The following is a 19,201-nucleotide window of genomic DNA, read 5'->3' on the forward strand; positions in this document are numbered from 1 at the left end:
CTCCGCCCCCCACCCCGATGCAGCCTGCGCCTGCGCGCTGCCCCGCTAAGGCTGGGAGATGCTCGAGGGCAATGCACCTTGGGAGAGAGGAGCGCCAATTAGCATCTTACGGTGGATTTTTTAATGGGAAGAGGGGCTCAGGAGCCATCGCACGCAACGTCTCCATTTCGTAAATGGAGAAACCCTTCTCCAAGGTCACACACTTTAGTGGTAGAGTTAGAACTTACCTGGCGAGTCCCGAAGCACAGATTCTGTAGGGTTCAAAGGTGACTGGAGCTCAAATGGGCTTCAATCACTTTTCTTAATATGAATTTCAAAATCCATGTCCTGGATTTTGTCATTCTCAACATTTTAAATCTGGGAATCGGTGGCTGTGGAGGTGAACAACTCTCGTTAAAATCATTCGTAAGCCTGAGAGGTGAACATGGGCCATCCTACCCTGTTCGGTGCTGGGGTGTCCAGGTGGGGCCTCCTCTGGATCCTGTCCATGCTCCTCTGAAAGGGCCCATTGGAGTAAACTCATTAGTCAGAACTGGCAGCTTCCTGCTGCCCATAGTACCTGGCTTGGGGGCCGGGGGGGGGGGGGGGGGGGGGCGGAGCAGAGATCGGTGCACCTCTTTGAAGGAGTGTATACTCAAAACAATCTACTTGGGGAAAGATTCAGGAGAAAAAGAAAGATCCCTTAGGGCACCCCAATAACGAGAAGATAATCTTTAGATTAGTAACAGCTCACATTTATATGGTACGTCACCATTTACAAAACATTTTCCTCACAACAACCCTGTGAGGTGGGTAAGTGTTATCCCCAGATAAGGAGACTGAGGCTCAGAGAGGCAAAGATATTTTCACATAAGCAAGAAAGTGGTTTAGGCCACACTTAAATACAGGTACCATGATTCTCTGTTGAAGGTTCATTCCACTCTACTCCTTTCCAGATCCAGCTGGTTCTACTTGACTTTCCCTCATCATGTAGCCTTTTCTTACATACCTGGGCAGCCCAGGTTCCACTTAGGCTCTAATTATCTTTTAGAATTGCCTCCGATTATCTTTTAGAGCTTAAAGCTAAATTCGAGATCAATGCCAAATCCTTCATTTTATACAGGGCAAAACTAAGGGGCCAAATGTGATTTGCTCAAGACCTCAGTGTGTCAATTATCGAACAAGGGTCCTGGTCCACCAGAGTCCCAGCTCTTTTCCAAGTACTTTAAATATTTGATCCTTAAAAAATGTACCACATGTATTATATCCATGGTTGCAGATTAGGAAACTGAGGCTCAGAGTTGAAGTGACCTGTCCACACTAGCAGGTGGTAGAGGCATGATTTTTCAGGTTGTTCTTTTTATTAAGGGGCGCTACAGTCAGGAGCCCGGGACTCCACGGCCCGGCACTTTGTTTTGCTCTCTATAAAATAACATGACTGAGTTATCTCTAAGGTCCCTTCCAGCTTTAAAATTCTATGATTCTATCCCACACCTATCAGTAGTCTTGCCTTTATTAAAAAATCAACCATCGCTAATTAAGCACCTACTATGTGCAAGGTCCTGTGCTCGGCACTAGGAAATACAAAGATACACAATCCAGACCCTACTCAAGGAGTTTACAATATCAATGAGGACACAAATACCACAAAAACCATACAAGGGGGAGTGAACCAAGCGCAAAGGCGAAGTGCAAGCACAGCACATGGTGCATCCAAAGCAAAGCTCGCTAAGGGAAGCTTCCTGGACGTGGTACAAGTCGGGCCTTAATGGGAGGAGCTTCCTATTCCAGGCCAGGGGACACTCTTCCCCACCTACTACTGTGCTTTGGGCATCCTCCCTACCCCCTTGCAGCGGGCTCTCCCCAGACTCAGCTCCAGCTGCCCTACTTCCTTCTCCCTGAACCCAAATGAACCCAGATTGTGTGGGCCCACCACTACCTTCTTCTCCACAGATACACATCATCCCGTGCATGTTTAATGCAAAAGCAGATACTTAATCAAGTCAGGAGCCAAGATTTTAAGCAAAAACTTAAGTGGGGCTGGATGCCTAGAAAAGAATTCTGGACGTGGGCGACAGAAAGGGTGAGTTAGTTGACTGTGGGGTTATTTCCATCAGAAAGTACATGTGTTTATGTGTTAGGATCGAGGGTGTTCAAAAGAATGCTCTCATTTCCCTCAAGGACTGGGAGACCTATTAGTTCTGCTCATCTGGAGAGCAGGAAATCATCCTTGAGATTGGACTCTGAACTCCACAAGTTCCTGCCTATGTACAGCTCACAGACCGGTGCTCCCTATGCTCTAATAAAACAAATCCATGTGCTCTAAATGGATGGCTAAGGACGGTAGCAAACTGTAAAAAACCCAAACCCAAACCATCATGATGGAAGAGAGGTGCCGAAGAGGATGAAGGGACAGACCGTGGATGAAAAAGAAGACCCTCCCCCCCATCTTTACCCTTTGAATGCAGCAGCCCGCACAAATGACGTGTCTAGGAAATTACCGGGGCTGTCTATGCATCCCCTTCCATTTTGGTCCCTGACCTAAGAGGCCCATTCTGAAAGCTAATAAAGCCAGAGGTGATTCTCGGTAAACATGAATTTTCGATCGTCTTGTTCCCTCGCTCTCTAATATTGATCCATCAGGCAAATGACCTTTATGATCTGCTACGAGAAGAAGTCATAGAGACTGAAGCCCTGTCCTCAAAGTCCCTAGCACGGACAGGGGATAATAACATCCCGAAAATCAATCTCTGCTGTGAGTCCTCTGATGTCGAATGAGGCTTGAATTTCGACAGAAGACTTTGTCACACTTGTTGCACTCATAGGGCTTTTCTCCACTATGAATTCTCTGGTGCTGAATAAGGTCTGAGTTCTGCCTGAAGGCTTTGCCACATTCATTACATTCATAAGGTTTCTCATCACTATGAATCCTCAGATGCTGAACAAGGTCTGACCGTGTCCTAAAAGCTTTCTCACATTCATTACATTTAAAAGGTTTCTCTCCACTATGAATCCTATGGTGCTGAATAAGATCGGATCTCTTCCTGAAGGCTTTGCCACACTGATTACATTCATAGGGCTTTTCTCCACTATGAATCCTCTGGTGCAAAATGAGATCTGAGCTCTTCCTAAAGGATTTCTTACATTCGTTACATTCAAAAGGTTTCTCCCCACTATGAATTCTGAGATGTGGAACCAGGTCTGAACACCACCTGAAGGCTTTGCCACATTCGTTACACTCATAAGGTTTCTCTCCACTATGGATTCTCTGATGTTCAATCAGGCTGGAGCTGCGACTGAAGGCTTTGCCACATTCGTCGCATTCATAGGGTTTCTCGCCACTATGAATTTTCTGATGATTAATAAAGGTAGAGATATCTCTGAAGGCCTTCCCACAAGCGTTACATTCATAGGGTTTCTCGCCACTATGAATTCTTTGATGGCGAATAAGGCTAGAGCTGCGACCAAAGACTTTGCCACAATGACTACATTCATAGGGCTTCTCCCCACTATGAACCCTCTGATGCTGGATAAGGTCTGAGCTTTTCCTGAAGGCTTTGCCACAATCATTACACTGGTAAGGTTTTTCTCCACGGTGAATTCTTTGATGTGACACGACATCTGAATACCACCTGAAGGCTTTGCCACATTCACTACAATCATACGGCTTCTCCCCACTATGAATCCTCTGATGCTCAATAAAGTACGAACGCCGGCTAAAGGCTTTGTCACATTCACTACATTCATAGGGCTTTTTTTCACTATTTACATTCTGCTGTGTTAGAAGCTCTGAATCCTGTTCAAAGCTTTTGTCATATAAATCACATCTCTGGGATCCTTCTCCTATCGTTTCTATATAACTCGCAACAGGGACTGAGCTCAGATCATAACTTTCTTTCCACATGGTAAATTCATGTCCTCCCTCTTCTTTAGGGATACTCCCTTGGGAGAGAGACAGGGGACTGAAACCACTCTCTTGGGCAGGGGGAGACTGGCTTAGTCTCATCAGCACTATGCTTTCCTTCTGCTCCTCTAAGGTGTCCTTAGAGTCACAGCCTTCTTCAAATTCGGGGTCTTGGGGAACAGTCCTTTGCAGGCCCGCCCACAACATGCCCTTGAATTCATCTTCTTCGGAAATTTCCTGCTTTGGAACAACCTCCTTGTTTTCCGTCTCAATCCCGTAGCCTGAAATGAGAAATAGAAAACATGGATGCCCTTGCCGGTGAAAGAAAACTGTTGATCTGAAAGAGGAAATAGAAGAATTCAAATAAAAATGACTCCTGGGTGTCCCTGATACCCTTTGAAACCATAGGGAAAATGGGGAAGTGGAAAATACAGGAAGCAAATGAGAGAAGTCACATGACACGGAGAGCAAGGTGAGAATGAGGGAGAGCCTTTTGAGAAGAAAAGGTGTGACCGAAGTATGGAAGGCGGAAGCAATGACAGAAAAGAAGCGGTGAGCAGGGGGTTGGTATGAGTGGGACCAGACTGTCTTGGAGATTCCTTCCAACTTTATAGTCTGGGAGTCTATAGAGATGAGACAGGATGAAAGATTACACATGGAGGATGCTGGAGAAGAAGCCACGATCTGAGGAAAAGGAGAATCACAAAGGGAGGAGAAGGCAAGTCAGTCAATTCTTCTTTCTAGGGCACCAACACACCCACGACTGGGTAGACTAGGGAAAAAAGGGAAAATTTACCAATGCTGCCTCATTAGAAAGGGGGGAGGGTTCTACTTTCCTAAGCTCCCTTTATACCCAGATGCGACTCCCACAACTCACCTGGATAAGCACCATTCAGGATCTCTTTGTCCTCCTCCATCCCTTGAAGATTTTGGATACACAGCCTTTCGCCTGGATCCATCTGGGAGGTCAGATCAGGTTTTGAGACTGGAAACCCTTCTAATGAGAGAGGAAGCTGGGGGACGATGGTTTGGGCTAAAAACGCAGAGTTCTCCCAGAACTCAGTGCTACCACCTGAGTATGTCAGCGTGTGAGGGGACACAAAGAAAAGGAAATTATATTAGAAGGGCCCCCGAAGGGAGGAGAACTAGACTTCCCATGTGGGTTTGGTAAACCTGGGTAAGGAGGGTTAGGGTTGGCCTTTGCTCATAATACGAAGTGCCAGGGACGGGAACATCCCTCGAGGAGTGAACCGGGCAAATTCACCTGGTGCAAATTCACAGTGAGACATGATTCCATACCAAAAAAAAAGCTTCCCATTTTGGCTTCTGCCCAGGGCAGGCCTGGCTTTTAGGGATGAGACTAGAAATACTTTAACTGCCCAAAGGAAGTATGCGACTCTTGGGCCCAAAGTCAATAACCACAGAAAAGGAGGTCATCGTGAGATGAAGGAGCTCATGGGATGAGTTTCTTCTTTATGAAGTCAAATGAAAAGATGAGGGCTTTTTAAAAGGAAAGAGTCTAGAGTGAAGGCTGGTGTAAACATCTACAATGATGTGGAAAAGACAGAATGTTGATATATACCGGGTCACACCAAGAGCAGGTGTCTGCCAGAAGTGCCAACTGAGTGACAGATGGAGACTGCATGGTGGAAGCATGTGCCGATTATCCCAGACTACCCTTCAGTGGGGACCGATGCAGGTCAGCACCATCTCTGCAATTTACAGTCTTTGAGAGCTGCCTAGAGCACGGAAAGGGAACAGGACTTGCCCAGAGTGATGCGGCCAGCAGGGGGTAGAAATGGCACATACACCCAGGTCTTCCTGACTTCCCCGAGGCCAGCTCCTTAACCATTGCAACACATTTCCCTGAGTGAGTACCGGCAAACAATGCATTCTTCTTGGACCTTTCACCCCTTGCAGTATAGCCCAACGTATGAAGGTGTTCCTTTCCTTCCCCAGGGCTATGATGATAATGATCATAATTGAAATACACTTTACGATTTACAAAGAACTTCATCCCTAGTATGTCACTTGACCCTCACAGTAAATAGTACCAATAACACTTTCATTTCACAAAGAAGGAAACCAAGGCTCACAGGCTTGAACTTCAATCATCTCAACTCTCCTCCTCTGACTCTAAGTCCACCTTGCTGGCCTTGTGACATTGGAAAAGTCCTTTCCCTCTGAAAAATGAAAGGGCTGGAGTTGGAAGATTATTGAAGCATCTACCAGCCCGGCTTTGATCTTTCCCACAAAGTAGGATACCCACCAACAACAGCCCAGAGGCATGAAGTTGGTCCCCTTCAGTTCTTACCCTCTGCACTTGAACTTTCTTAATGACAAAGAAAGAGCATAATGGAATGATACATATATACCTAATGATAATATGTAATACAGAAAATAATACACAAGGATACATAGAATCAAAGACTTAGAACTGTAAGGCTCCCCAAGGGTTATCCAGTTTTACAGAGGAGGAAACTGAGTCCAAGAGAGGTTTAATGAAAACATAGGTAATATGTTATAGAGCTGGGCTAACATCTTAGCACAGGGCAAAGCATCCAGTATTATTCTTAAATGTCTGTCTTCAAAAACAGACTATCTCTTCTCCCACAATATATTTTTAGTGCAATTACTGGCTTTTTTATTATTGGTCACATATTTGTGTGTGTATGTGTGTGTGTGTATATATATATATATATATATATATATATATATATATATATAAAATACGCATCTACACACACACATATAATGTCTTTAGATTTCTAAACATATCTTATATATTATCCCATTTGGAGCTGAATGGCATGGGACAGGCAGTATCTTAAAGTGGGAAAAACAGTAGATCACAGGTCAGAGGACCAGATTTAAACATCAATTCTGCTGCCCAATAGCTATGGAATCTCTGAAGTCACTGAAATGGTCTAGATCTGTTTCCTCACTGGTAAAATGGAAGACTGGACTAGATGATACTAAGAGCTCAGATCTTAATTAGTGCTAATCATATGAGTAGAGCTTGGAGGCAGATCAAAGACCAATTACTCCCATTTTATAAATAAGAACTCCAAGGCTCAATGGGGCCCAAGGACATACAGCAAATGCAGAGCCATGATTACAAGCCACATCTCTTGATTGCAAGGCTAACAGTCATTCTAGTATATCGGAGTGACCTTTCCCAGGCACTATTAGCCCACAATTCTGGTGACCAGTCAACAGTCAGACACGGTTCCTGTGTCTTACCCTCAAGACAGAAATAAAAAGATTTTCCCTAAGTAAGCTGAGTCTTAGATTATATCTCTAACACAAGGGGAAACACATAGTACCCGCTGGTAAATACCTATTTTTGAAAGGGCCTACTTCTTTTTCCAATAGATTTAAATCCCATTCTCATCAATATCATTATTAATCATTCATGTGTATGGAACTTTGAGATTTATAAAGCAAGTTCTGTGCATTGATCTCGGCTGATCCTTCCAACAGCCTGAGAGATAAGAGAGTTCAGATATGATTTTCTTCATTTTACAGATACAGAATCAAAGGCCCCCCAAAGCAGCTGACTTCCCATGAGCCCTTTGTGGGATGATGAAGAAAGATGAAGTGCCATCTAAGCAGAATAGGTAGCAAAAGAGATAAGGATTTCGAGGTTACCTGAGACTTGGCTGCTGGGGACATGGCTGCCATCTTCAAATGGCCTGCATTCCCCATCTGGGCAGAGGGTAAGAACCTGGGGAGTGAGGAGGGAAGAGCAAAGGAAAAAGGCACACAGATGAGCATAGGCCTGGTTTATAGTTCCCCAACAAGAGTCTTGGCATCCCAACCATTTTGGAGAGTAGTTTGGAACTATGCTCAAAAAGTTATCAAACTGTGCATACCCTTTGATCCAGCAGTGTTACTACTGGGATTATATCCCAAAGAGATTATAAAGAAGGGAAAGGGACCTGTATGTGCACGAATGTTTGTGGCAGCCCTGTTTGTAGTGGCTAGAAACTGGAAACTGAATGGATGTCCATCAGTTGGAGAATGGCTGAATAAATTGTGGTATATGAAAATTATGGAATATTACTGTTCTGTAAGAAATGACCAACAGGATGATTTCAGAAAGGCCTGGAGAGACTTACACGAACTGATGCTGAGTGAAATGAGCAGGACCAGGAGATCATTATATACTTCAACAACAATACTAGATGATGACCAGTTCTGATGGATCAGGCCATCCTCAGCAACGAGATCAACCAAATCATTTCTAATGGAGCAGTAATGAACTGAACTAGCTATGCCCAGAAAAATAACTCTGGGAGATGACTAAAAACCATTACATTAAATTCCCAATCCCTATATTTATGCACACATGCATTTTTGATTTCCTTCACAAGCTAATTGTACAATAATTCAGAGCCTGATTCTTTTTGTACAGCAAAATAATGTTTTGGTCATGTATACTTATTGTGTATCTAAGTTCTATTTTAATATATTTAACATCTACTGGTCATCCTGCCATCTAGGGGAGGGTGGGGGGGGTAAGAGGTGAAAAATTGGAACAAGAGGTTTGGCAATTGTTAATGCTGTAAAGTTACCCATGTATATATCCTGTAAATAAAAGGCTATTAAATAAAAAAAAAAAGAGTCTTGGCATCTATCACTCTCTCCCTTCCTCCCTCACTCACCTGGGCAGGGCTCACATTGTTAGAACTCTCCGTCCTCAGGTCCCTGTATGTACTGGACATAAGGCATTTCCCCTCAAACCAGAGTGGAGACCACATCAGGTCTGGAAACGAGAACCCCTCCTGGTAGAGAAGAAACAAATCAGTGATTTGCTCTGGAGACAAGAGAAAATTCCCAGAGATCCGTCCCAACCCTTGCTCTAATGCTTATCCAGCTCCTGTCTGAACTACTCTTGAAGTCGAATGGGTCACCTTCCATAACATACTCCAAAATGAAGTTTCTTAATGAGCAAACCTGACTGCCCCTATGCAAAAGCGCACAGAGGTTCCATATTCCCTCTAGGAGAAAATAGACTTGTTAGCATGGCATCTGAGGGCCTCCATCATCTGGCTCCATCCCACCTTTCTAGACTCATTTCACGCAACCACCCATCAAGCCAGATCTTGTCACATCCCTTCCCACTTCAATGAAATTGGCCTTGCTGATCTGCCACGTCTGGAATGGACTTCCTCCTTATTACGGCCTCATGAGCTCATCTCTTTCCTCAAGACTTAAGTTGTAACTCCTTCACAAAGGGTTCATCAACCACACCGAGGGACCTCCTCGTTAGATCTGTTAACAAGGCTTACAAGGCTCTTGGTTCTCGTTACCCAACCAGCCTACCTCCTTTCCTCATTGTACAGATCCCTGACGACATCCCTTATGCTGTTTCTCCCGGGAATTTCTTCGCTGGTCATGGATAAGTGTCTATACTCATGCCCATCATGCACCTCTCCTTTGCCCTCTGAGTATATGACAATTTGAATTCTTCATAGACTGGTATTCCAGGACTCAGGGCCATATAGCATAACTGAAAAAATATTGGATTAAAAAGGTGGACATTGTTTTTAGGGAGAAGTTTAGGGCCATTTGAAAGCACTGCAAAAATTCTTATTTCTTTCTGCTGTTCGACTCTGGGCCCAATGGGCCTTTCAGCTATTGTCTGCCTAAGACACTGCCTGCCTGCCAAAAGTCTTAGAGCAACTGTAAGCTTTAATAGTTTCTAGGTAAAAAGCCTTCTCCATTGGCCCAAACTCATTGGGAAAGAAAGTAGAGAACCTAAGGAGAACAGTCCCACTCCTCACAAAACCATAGTGCTAACTGGAGCTCTAGAAAGCACCTTCTTCACAATCAAGTTGCATGACACCGAGAGTTGTGACTTCATGCTGACTCCTCCTTCTGGGTTCTGCTCTACCATAGGTATGTTTATTTTTGGTGGGTAAGTAAGTCTGAAATTTGAAAAAAGGCTCCACTCAAAGCCCAGTTTCTCTGGAAGACCTTTCCCAATCACTCTGTTTGTTAATGCCCTCCCTCTGCAACTCCTCCTGCATCTTCTCTTTTTACATCACACATGGTTCCATTACAGTCAATGAGGACAGGGACTGTTTTTGCTTTTCCTTGTATACCTAGTAGTGTAGCCCAGAAGCTGGAACACAAAAAGCTCTTACTAAAGGAAGGAAGGAAGGAAGGAAGGAAGGAAGGAAGGAAAGAAGACAGGAAGAAGAAAAGAAGATAAGGAAAAGACTTTCCTCACCATTTTGCAAGCATTTCGTTCTGTACAACTTCCATTAGAAACAGGCTGAGTGGAGGATGGAGATGGGGAATGGGGGCACCCTCAACAGTTAACAAGGATGATGGGAAAAGGGCACTGTCTTTGCAAAAGCCATCGTCCTGCATCTGCTCACTTCACTCTGCATCAGTTCATGCTACCCAGAATTCTCTAAAATCATCTTTTTCATAATTTTTTTTCCAATGAAAGAAAATCTATTCTCTTTCCCTCTCACCAAAAAAAAACCCCCAAAACAAAAATCCTTATGACATATTTGCATAGTCAAATCAAACCGCCAAACTGGCCATGCATTTAACAGTTATTATTAACAATGTCCTTCTCTGGCTGCAGCCCGTGAGCCCTCCTCGGTCAGGAGGGAAGAAGCCTGCATCAATATGGGGCCACTAGAAAGGCGACTGGTCGCTGCCTTAATGGGAGTTTTTATGTCTCTCAGAGCGCTTGTTATCATTGAAACTGGTCTCCTGGTTCTGTGCACTGCACTCTGGGGAGGTGTGAGTTAATCTACATTCCCACAACACCAGCAGGGAAAGGAAGTTTCCACACAAACCTAGAGCAGTCTGACTTAAATTTGCCCCAAGATGGATCGGTCCGGCTACCAATGTGGACAAGAAAAATCTAGAAACAACTATCTGGATGAAGGTCGGAACTCCCAAGGTCCCAGCAACTTCCTTTCTATCTTCCCCTGTTTAAAGGCCAATTTGCCTAAGCTCTCAGCCTCCAAGTGATCGGATGTGTGGCAGTCACCAGGCCACAGGCAGATCTGCCTTTTCAGGGCATCTGTTACTTGGCAAGATTCCCCACTTTCTCATCTAATCTTTTTATTCCATTTCTAATCCTTCCCTTCAGAGCAGTTAGTTATTTTTTTAAATCTAGTCTCTTGCTTTATTTCTCCTAGATATATTCACGTCCTCTTTGAGGGAAATCCATCTCTTCCTTTCAGAGTCTGCTTGCAGCAGCCACGGACTTATTCTCTCCTTTGAGAGGACCTCCATATTTAGGGTAATTGACACTGGTCGGTGTTTTCTATGAAATAAACTCTCCAACTTTGGTTGCTGAGACAAAAGCTTCAGGCCAGGATCAGGCTGGTTCTTGCTGTTCTTTTGGGTGGAGGTCTAAGCTCTGCTTGTCCTCAACCTGGGACTCCTGGGTTCCTGCACAAATCTCCACCCCCTTCTCCCCTACAGACTCAAATCTTCAGGGCCCTCTCTGTGACATCAGGACAGCACTGGACACCTTGGGTTTCTGGTCGATACCCTGCTGTTCTTTGCTACTCTCTGGAGCTTCTAAGGTCCCTACCAGGAGCTTTCTCACCATCTGGAGGCCTCCTGACCCTTCTGGGTCTTTATCAAGGGAGCTTCTACACACATGGCCTTCTTTGAAAGCTACCCCTATCTCTGGCTGCTCTTTTGGCCTAGACTGGCTAGCTTGGTTTGCCTGAGATGTCGGCGGCTTTGCTGACAGGGCCCCTTCCTATTTCCCACGGGCTATTGGCTGGTTTTTTGTGAAGTTATATTCTAGAGAGCAACAAACGAACTTCCTGTAGTTTCTCATTGGATTTCTTGATCATTATTCAGTCTGATGCAAATTTCAGGTTTTTACTAGAATAGGTTTATGAGAACAGTGTTATACTTCCACTTAGGCAGCCCTGCTGGTCAGAAGTCACATAGTAAGCTTTTTATAAATGCTTAGTAGCTACTGTGTGGAAGAGATTCTTATGAATGAAGAAGAATTTGGGGAAACTTGGGAAGACTATATAAATTAACGCAAAGTAAAGAAAGCAGAATTGGGAAAAACAGTGGCTGTGGAATATTAAATATATCACCAAATATGACTGAGCCACAGACTAATTTTTGTTGATGTGCATTATTTTTTCTTTGTTGAATTTTTTTTAAAAGAAAGATAGCGTGGCAAAAGGGATATAAATGAAAATAAAGGTGATGTGAAAACAAAAGCAATCCATAAGACTTCCTTAAAATTACAAAGATGACCAATTAAAGTTTTCAAATGTTAGAATAAAGCTAGATGGCACAGCACCTGGAGACAGAAGACCAGAGTTCAAATGTAGCCTCACAAGCTCACTAGCTGTGTGATGCTGGGCAAGTCACTTGTCCCGTCTGTCTCAGTTTTCTCTGAAGTAAAATGGGGATAATAGCAGCACCTACTTCCCAGAGCTGTCATGAAGATCAAATGAGTCAATAATTGCAAAACTCTTGGCACAATGCCAGCCACAGAGAAGGTGCTATTACAGAAAATTTAGTCATAAGTATTACCTGTCAGGGTCTTCGAGTAGTGGGTCCAGATGTGGTCGTAACCAAACTTCCGTCCTAAATTACACCACCCTCAAACAACTAAAGCAAAAAAGAAATCTCCATGAGAAAAGTCACCGAGTCAACTAGAATCTGAGGGGAAGCAGGCAGAAACCCTGTGGAGCCACAAATGAGTTATGGGAATTAAAAGTCACAGAACTGGAATCTACTCCCAGAGGACATCTGGTCCAAACTGTACTGACAAGTGGGGATCCCGCCTCAATCTAAAGATTTCCAGTGCTGGGGAAGTCAATTCACTATCTCCTGAAGTAGCTCACTGTACTTTTAAACATTTCAAATTACAGTTTTCCTTTATGCCAAGTCAAAATCTGCCCATCTTCCACTTCTGCCCATGGGGGCCAAGTAAAATAAGTCTAAAGCCCTTCCCAGGCCAACACCCGCAGGTTTCTGCTCCTTTTTCACCATTGCCAAAGGGACTTCATGAGAGTAGGCCATGCTCTTGGCAGCTTTCATGGTAGAGAAGGCCCTTAACAGCAACCTGACAGCCTTGGATTCCTACAAAAAGAGTTCTGCATGGGGCCGGGGCCGGGGCCTGGGATGTGTTATTTGTGGGTCAAAAGCTATACCCAGTTTGGTAACTTTGAGGGCAGTGAGATTGCTCCCCAGAATGGCTGGGCTGACTCACAAGTGCATCCATTTTCCCACAGTCCTCCATCACAGGTCATTTCCCTTTGCTACCTTTTTTTGCCACTCTGACAGATGAGAGGTAGACTTTCTATACTTTCTATTTCTCCCTTTTTAAATGATTTGGAGCAATTTTTTCACACAGCTGTTGATAAGTTAGATTTCTTTCTTTTAAAAATTGTGTGTCCTTTGACCATTTATCTATTAGGGAACAGCTTCTAATTTTATAAATTCAAATATTCTTTATCTTGCATATGAAATCATTAGCCTTCTTCTTACTAGTAGGCAAGAAACCAACAAAGACAGTAACATAAGCACTAGATCCCCAAGGGCGTCCCAGGACTGCAAGAGGGAGTAGATCAGGATTTGCAAGTTTTAAGAAGCAGAAGCCTTCAAAAAGACCAGGGAACTGGACTGGCTTTCTAACCTACATATAATTACTTTGAGTGATCCTGGATGTTCAACCCTGTCTGATGCTGGTGGCAGCATCAGAGTTACCCCCAAGGCTTAAATTATGGAATCAAATGCTGGAAATAGTATTCTGTGCTCTAAGATATGATGAAGGAGGATAGAGTGAGAAAAAAAGCTGGAAAGGTTTATAGGAACTGATGCAGAGTGACATGAGCAGAATCAGAAGAACAATTTTCACAATAATAACACTATAAAGACAAGTTTCTTAGACTTAACAATTCCTATCAATGAAATGACTTATTAGGACTCCAAAGGAACTGATGATTGATCATTCGTGCTCCTCATCTCCTGCCAGAGGGGATGGACTCCAAACTACAAAATGAAACACTTTTGAGCATGGACAATATGAAATCTGTTTTGACAATGCATTTGTTATAAGGATTTTAATTTTTCTTTTAAATGGGAAGAAATGGGGAAGTGAGCATACTATGGTCCTTACTACTGGATAGACTAAGGTTGGTGGTTCTCTTGAGTTGGGAGTTGGGAGCTTCAGAGGGCAAGATTGATCAGGTACCCAGACTAAGGTCAGGAACAATACAATGACCCCCTAGGAGTAGAGGGTCACCAGGCTGGGAGAGATGGGATTGGCCAACCCAGTTCAAACAGGTTGCTCAGACTGAGTCCACGAGTGGCTGCTGTACTAGCCTGGGTGAGATAGGAAAATCTGGTCTTAAAAGAGAGAAGGGGAGAGAGGGGAAAAGAAGGGAGGAGGAGGTAAGGGACAGAGAGAAAGGAGAGGAAGGATAAGGAAAGAGGAAAGGGAGGGTAAAGGAAGGGGGAAAAAGAAGGGAGGGAGGGAAAGAGAAATGGGGGTGCAGTGGGGAAAAGAAAACAAACTTTCATTTGAAAAACAAAAGTTAAAAATAGAAATTAATAGCTGTTTTACACCTGTACAAAAGGTCTAGAAAGAAAGGACTTGTTACGTCACATAAGATAGAACCAGGATCATAAACAAGGTCTCCTAACTCCTGGATGGGTACTCTTTCTTACTCTAGTTTTATTTACATACATACACACACACACATTTGCACATGTTCTCACTTCATATAAGTGAACTGTTCAGTAGACTGCTTCATAAAGTGATTTTTACAGGAATTTAAATACAGAACAGAGAACAGGAAAAGGAACTTTTAGGGCCAGGAAGGGAGAGACAGGCCGGACAGGGACACAGACAGAAAAGGACAGATATAGGGTACTGAGGTAATCAGATCAAAGGGAGATAGACATATAGGGTGAGTTAGGGAGATAGACACAGATCACTTGGGTGGATGTAGCAAAGGCATCCCCTCAGCTCAGAGGTCTCCTACCTCCCCCCAAGGTAGAGATCGTTTCCCTGCAAATCAGTTCTACTTCACTTGGAGCCTCAGAAATAAGAGAGATACAGAATTATAAAATTAACAGTATTTTTTTTTTTTTGGAATGCAGGTTTAATTTAGAATTCTTTAGCCAAATTCGCCCAATGCAAATTTCCGTAGAGCGAGAAGTGTCCATAATAGTTTCAGTCAGTCATCACCTCTTATTCACGTGGCAGTTCGCACTCCTCAAAAAAAAGCAAAGAAGGCATTACAGCAGGACTTGTAGCACGATTATGTGGATGAGGGATTGGATTAATAATTAAGAAATAGGGGTGATGGTAGCCGGAAATCAGATTTCCGTTGGATATAAGGAAAACCCTTTTAACACTTCCTAGAACAAGCTGGATGTCCTCTTTCCAGAACTGCCTGGGGATTCTTTACCTGCCATATTTTGCTAACTGTGTTCCAGAAAAATTGTTTTCTTTTGTACACCTAGGTATTTTATTGTATTCTTTTAAAAGTATTCTTCTGTGAAGGGTCCCAGGGGCTTCCCTAGATACCAAAAGGGCCCAAGACACAAAGGGAAACTGCCCTATTGGAGAGAGAATTTTTCCTTTGCTGCAGATTCCACTTAGGTCTATTCCAACTTGGGGGTTCTATGACCTCCTCTAAAGGGACATCCAATGCCTCAGAGGGGTGTAAAGGTGGCTCGACCCAAGAAGTAAGCGACCCAGCAGATCTAACTTGGTGAGGGTTGTGTGTATTGTCCCAGAGGTGGAGTAGCTAAGCCTGTCTCCCGAGGGTTTTAGCCACCCATCCAGGATGCTGTGTGAAGGTACTGGCAAATGCTCTGATTGAAGAAGGGCCCCCAATAATGACATCTACAGACTCCGGTAAGGTATCCAAAGTGCTTTACAAACATTATTTCATTTGTTCCTCACAACAACCCTGTGAGGTAGGTCCTGATAATAGCATTCTCGGTTCACACATTGAGGTCATGTCATAAAGGGAATCAGTGCCAGGATTTGAACTCAGTAACGCCAACTTCTCCTAGAGACCACGCTCCTTTACAATGCTGAAACTGCAAATCATAATTACTTCAGGATTTTAAAAGAAGATATATTTCACCGCCGAAATCTGCTAGGGACTTGCACTTGAAAAGCACTAAGCTAGTTGGTTAGACTCTATCCTCATCAAGACCATCTCTTCACATCCCACAATGCTTTGCCTTTTCACAAAAATCACTGAACAAGGCCATTTCTTTGCACAATTCACTTAGGAGAATGGCCGTGGTCTCAACTCTTAGAAATCACCAATCTCAACCCTGCACTTTGGAAAGTAACTAGGTGAGGTTCCGAGGGGAGATGAGGATTATAAAACCGAGGGGGGCTAGCATTACCCGCCCTCCCCTAAGATAGACTACTGGGGGCCCTTAAGGGTTGCTGGGGCTCACCAATCGCCACAGAGCTAGGAACTTTCTACCCTCGGCATCCATCAGCTTCACGACTGTCCGTAATAAAAGTGAAAGGGTGGCCCGAACCCCTTCTGGGGAGTGGCGGGAGACTGAAGGAGGCAGGGGAGTCGAGCACTATTTGAAGCATCCAATCCTGTCGCTCAAAGCCACGGGCTACCCTAAAAGTGGCACTCCCCACCCCCCTCCCCAACATGTCCAAAAGCAACATGAAATGAAGATCCAGGCCCGAGCTCGCATTTTTACATTAGGGGAAGGAGAGCTCCGGGGAGAACCACTTGCCCAGGATCGGCCCCCAAGAGTGGGCCGGCTTCGAGCGGGTGGGAGGGGGAGCTCCGTTACCCTTGCGAGTCGGCTCTCGAGTCTCGGTCCTCCTCAGAGGCTGCCTTACACACAGTAGGCGCTTAATAATGACTCGCGGACTGGCTGCGTGCCCCGTGCCTCGGCTTCCACTGTTGGGCAGGGGAGGGGCAGGTCCGGGCCAGCTCGCACCCGGCCCAAGCGGGCCGGGGCCACTATTGCGCATGTGCGGACCGTAGGTGGGAGGGGAGGGAAAGAAGGCGAGGAGAAGACTGTCACGGGGAGGGCGCCGACCTCCCCCCCCGCCACGCGGTTGGCCGGCCGGCCCTGCCCGACGCGGGCGGACGGAGACGGGGGGTGGACAGAAGGGAGAGCCCTAGCACCCAGGGCCCACCGCCCGCCCTTAGGCCCCTAGCACACTTACCCGAGCACCGGGTAGCGCAAAATGGCACCGCCGGAAGTCCGTCCTCCTCCCCCTGACAGCTCCCACCTCACCTCCCAGGACCATTTCCGGTGCCGCTCTAGGACGCCGCGGAGGTCTTCGCGTTGGTTCCCTGTTCAAGCCTGTCCCCTAGAGGCCCTTGGCCTTCAATGCAGATTCAACCTCGCTGGCCACGGTACCCAGAGGAAGCTGAGACCTAGAGCCCGGCCCAGGGGCACCCGCCTTAGTTCATAGATCACTCCTAGAGGACAAGTGTGAGTGTGATGACCCATCATCTCTTCCTAGCACAGTGCTGGCACACAGTAGGCACTACATAAATGCATATTCCTTTCCCTTCCCCTGCTAAAGAAAGAATTTGGAGATGGCTCCCTTAAAGCTCCTAGCACAGGTGGAGGAGCTTGGTTTGGAGGGTTTGTGTGAGCTCTTTCTGAGCTTCCCGGGAGGACTAATTCATCAGCTCAAGCACGTGGTTATGTTGGTTTAAAAAAGAACAGGGGATTTTCTTTTGTATCTTGATCAGAGAGTTCCTCCCCGACCTGTACTCGGGGCATTTCTTCTCCCTCCTGCCAGAGAGCAGCGTGATCTTTTTCCATTTCTCTTTTTATTCATCTGTGCTTCCCACTATGGCTCTACTTTGTCTTGCATGGAACAAATCAAAGGGGGAAAACCCTTAATCATAAAGCCCTTCATACAAAGCCGCATAGTCCAGGAAAGAGCTGTTCTCCTTGGCGGTGTCTGAAAATGGCCAGCTCTTTCTGCACTGTCAATTCATCACCTTTGTGGCAGGAGTGGAGGTTGGGGGGGGGGGGTGACATGATTCACCTTCAGTCTTCTGGAATCATTTATCACTGCATTAATCAGAAGTCTAAGAATTTCACAATTGTTTTTCTTTATAATATTATTATTGTTCTAATTCTGGTCCTCTTGCATTAGTTCTTCTTCTTTTTTTTTTTTTTGCTGAGGCAATTGGGTTAAGTAACTTGCCCAAGGTCCCACAGCTAGGAAGGATTAAGTGTCTGAGGTCAGATTTGAACTCAGGTCCTCCTGACTTCAGCGATGGTACTCTCTCCACTGCATCATCTCACTGCCCCTGCATTAGTTCTGAAAGGCCTTCCATTTGCCTCCTAAACTATTCATTTCATTCATTAATTAATATATTAGCATAGCATGTACTCTCACTCTCTGGAGGTCAGGCATTGATCTTATGGCCATATAATAATTTTTAATTCATTATCAGATGTGTTTAATTTTTTTTTGTTGAGGCAATTGGGGTTAAGTGACTTGTCCAGGGTCACACAGCTTGGACGTGTCAAGTGTCTGAAATCAGATTTGAACTCAGGTCCTCCTGACTTCAGGGCTGATGCTCTATCCACTGCACCACCTAGTGCCCCTTAATTTTTTTTTATTATTAATCTGGCTCTTCTACTACTTCCCTCATAGAGAAAATTTTAAAAATCTCAATTCATATCTACATAGTCGAGCAAAAGAAATCTGCACATTAGCCATGTCTGAAAATGTATGTTTTTGAATTGTAAGTTCAGCTTCTGTCGGGAAATGAACATTTTAACTTCATTCTTTTGGACTTGTGGTTTATTATTTCATTGATCAGAGTTCTAAAATCTTTCAAAGTTGCTTTTCTTTATAAAGAAATTATTGTATAAAGTATTCTAGTGCAAGCTTCACTGCAAGATGAACACAAATATAAAGGTCTTTCTGGTTTCCTTGGAATACTAGCTAAGATAATAGTGAGTGAGGCTGAGAACTTTGTGTAACTCTGCCTCACTTCAATCCAATTCATGAGCAAGTCAAGACATCATCTGTGACGCAATTAGTCGGCTTCTAAAATGAAAGACGAACAACAAGAGTAATAATAGCTAGAATTTATATAGTACTTAAAGGTTTGCAAAATGCTTTACAAATATTCCTTGTCTCATTTGAGCCTTACAACCACCCCCAGAGGTAGATGCATTTTACTCCCTTTTTTTTGCAGATGAGGAAACTGAGCTAAAATGAGGTCAAGTAACATAAAATGCTCAAGGTCATCTAGCTAGTATTTGAGGCAGCATTGGAAGTCATCTTTCTGACTCCATTCCAGCACCCTAACCATTGTCACT

The 19,201-nt window shown here is 44.5% G+C and overlaps 1 protein-coding gene across 3 annotated transcripts; it reads right to left on the minus strand.

The window, feature by feature from the left end:
- Positions 1–757: 757 nt before the first annotated feature.
- LOC100926957 (zinc finger protein 391) lies at positions 758–17,131 on the minus strand. 3 transcript variants are annotated; one of them, XM_023507069.2, is made up of 7 exons: positions 17,070–17,131; positions 12,428–12,505; positions 9,212–9,398; positions 8,551–8,670; positions 7,535–7,610; positions 4,761–4,955; positions 758–4,164 (listed from the first exon to the last, which is right to left on the minus strand). In XM_023507069.2, exons 4-7 carry the CDS (start codon positions 8,644–8,646, stop codon positions 2,723–2,725), a joined length of 1,809 nt encoding a protein of 602 aa, XP_023362837.1. In that variant the 5' UTR covers positions 8,647–8,670; positions 9,212–9,398; positions 12,428–12,505; positions 17,070–17,131; the 3' UTR covers positions 758–2,722. The 3 variants fall into 3 exon arrangements, with proteins under 3 accessions (XP_023362837.1, XP_023362838.1, XP_031800674.1); XM_023507070.2 differs by lacking the exon at positions 9,212–9,398; XM_031944814.1 differs by lacking the exon at positions 12,428–12,505 and having other exon boundaries at positions 17,070–17,116.
- Positions 17,132–19,201: the final 2,070 nt, after the last annotated feature.

Source organism: Sarcophilus harrisii, chromosome X (assembly GCF_902635505.1).
Source record: "Sarcophilus harrisii chromosome X, mSarHar1.11, whole genome shotgun sequence".
NCBI classification, from domain to species: Eukaryota; Metazoa; Chordata; class Mammalia; order Dasyuromorphia; family Dasyuridae; genus Sarcophilus; species Sarcophilus harrisii.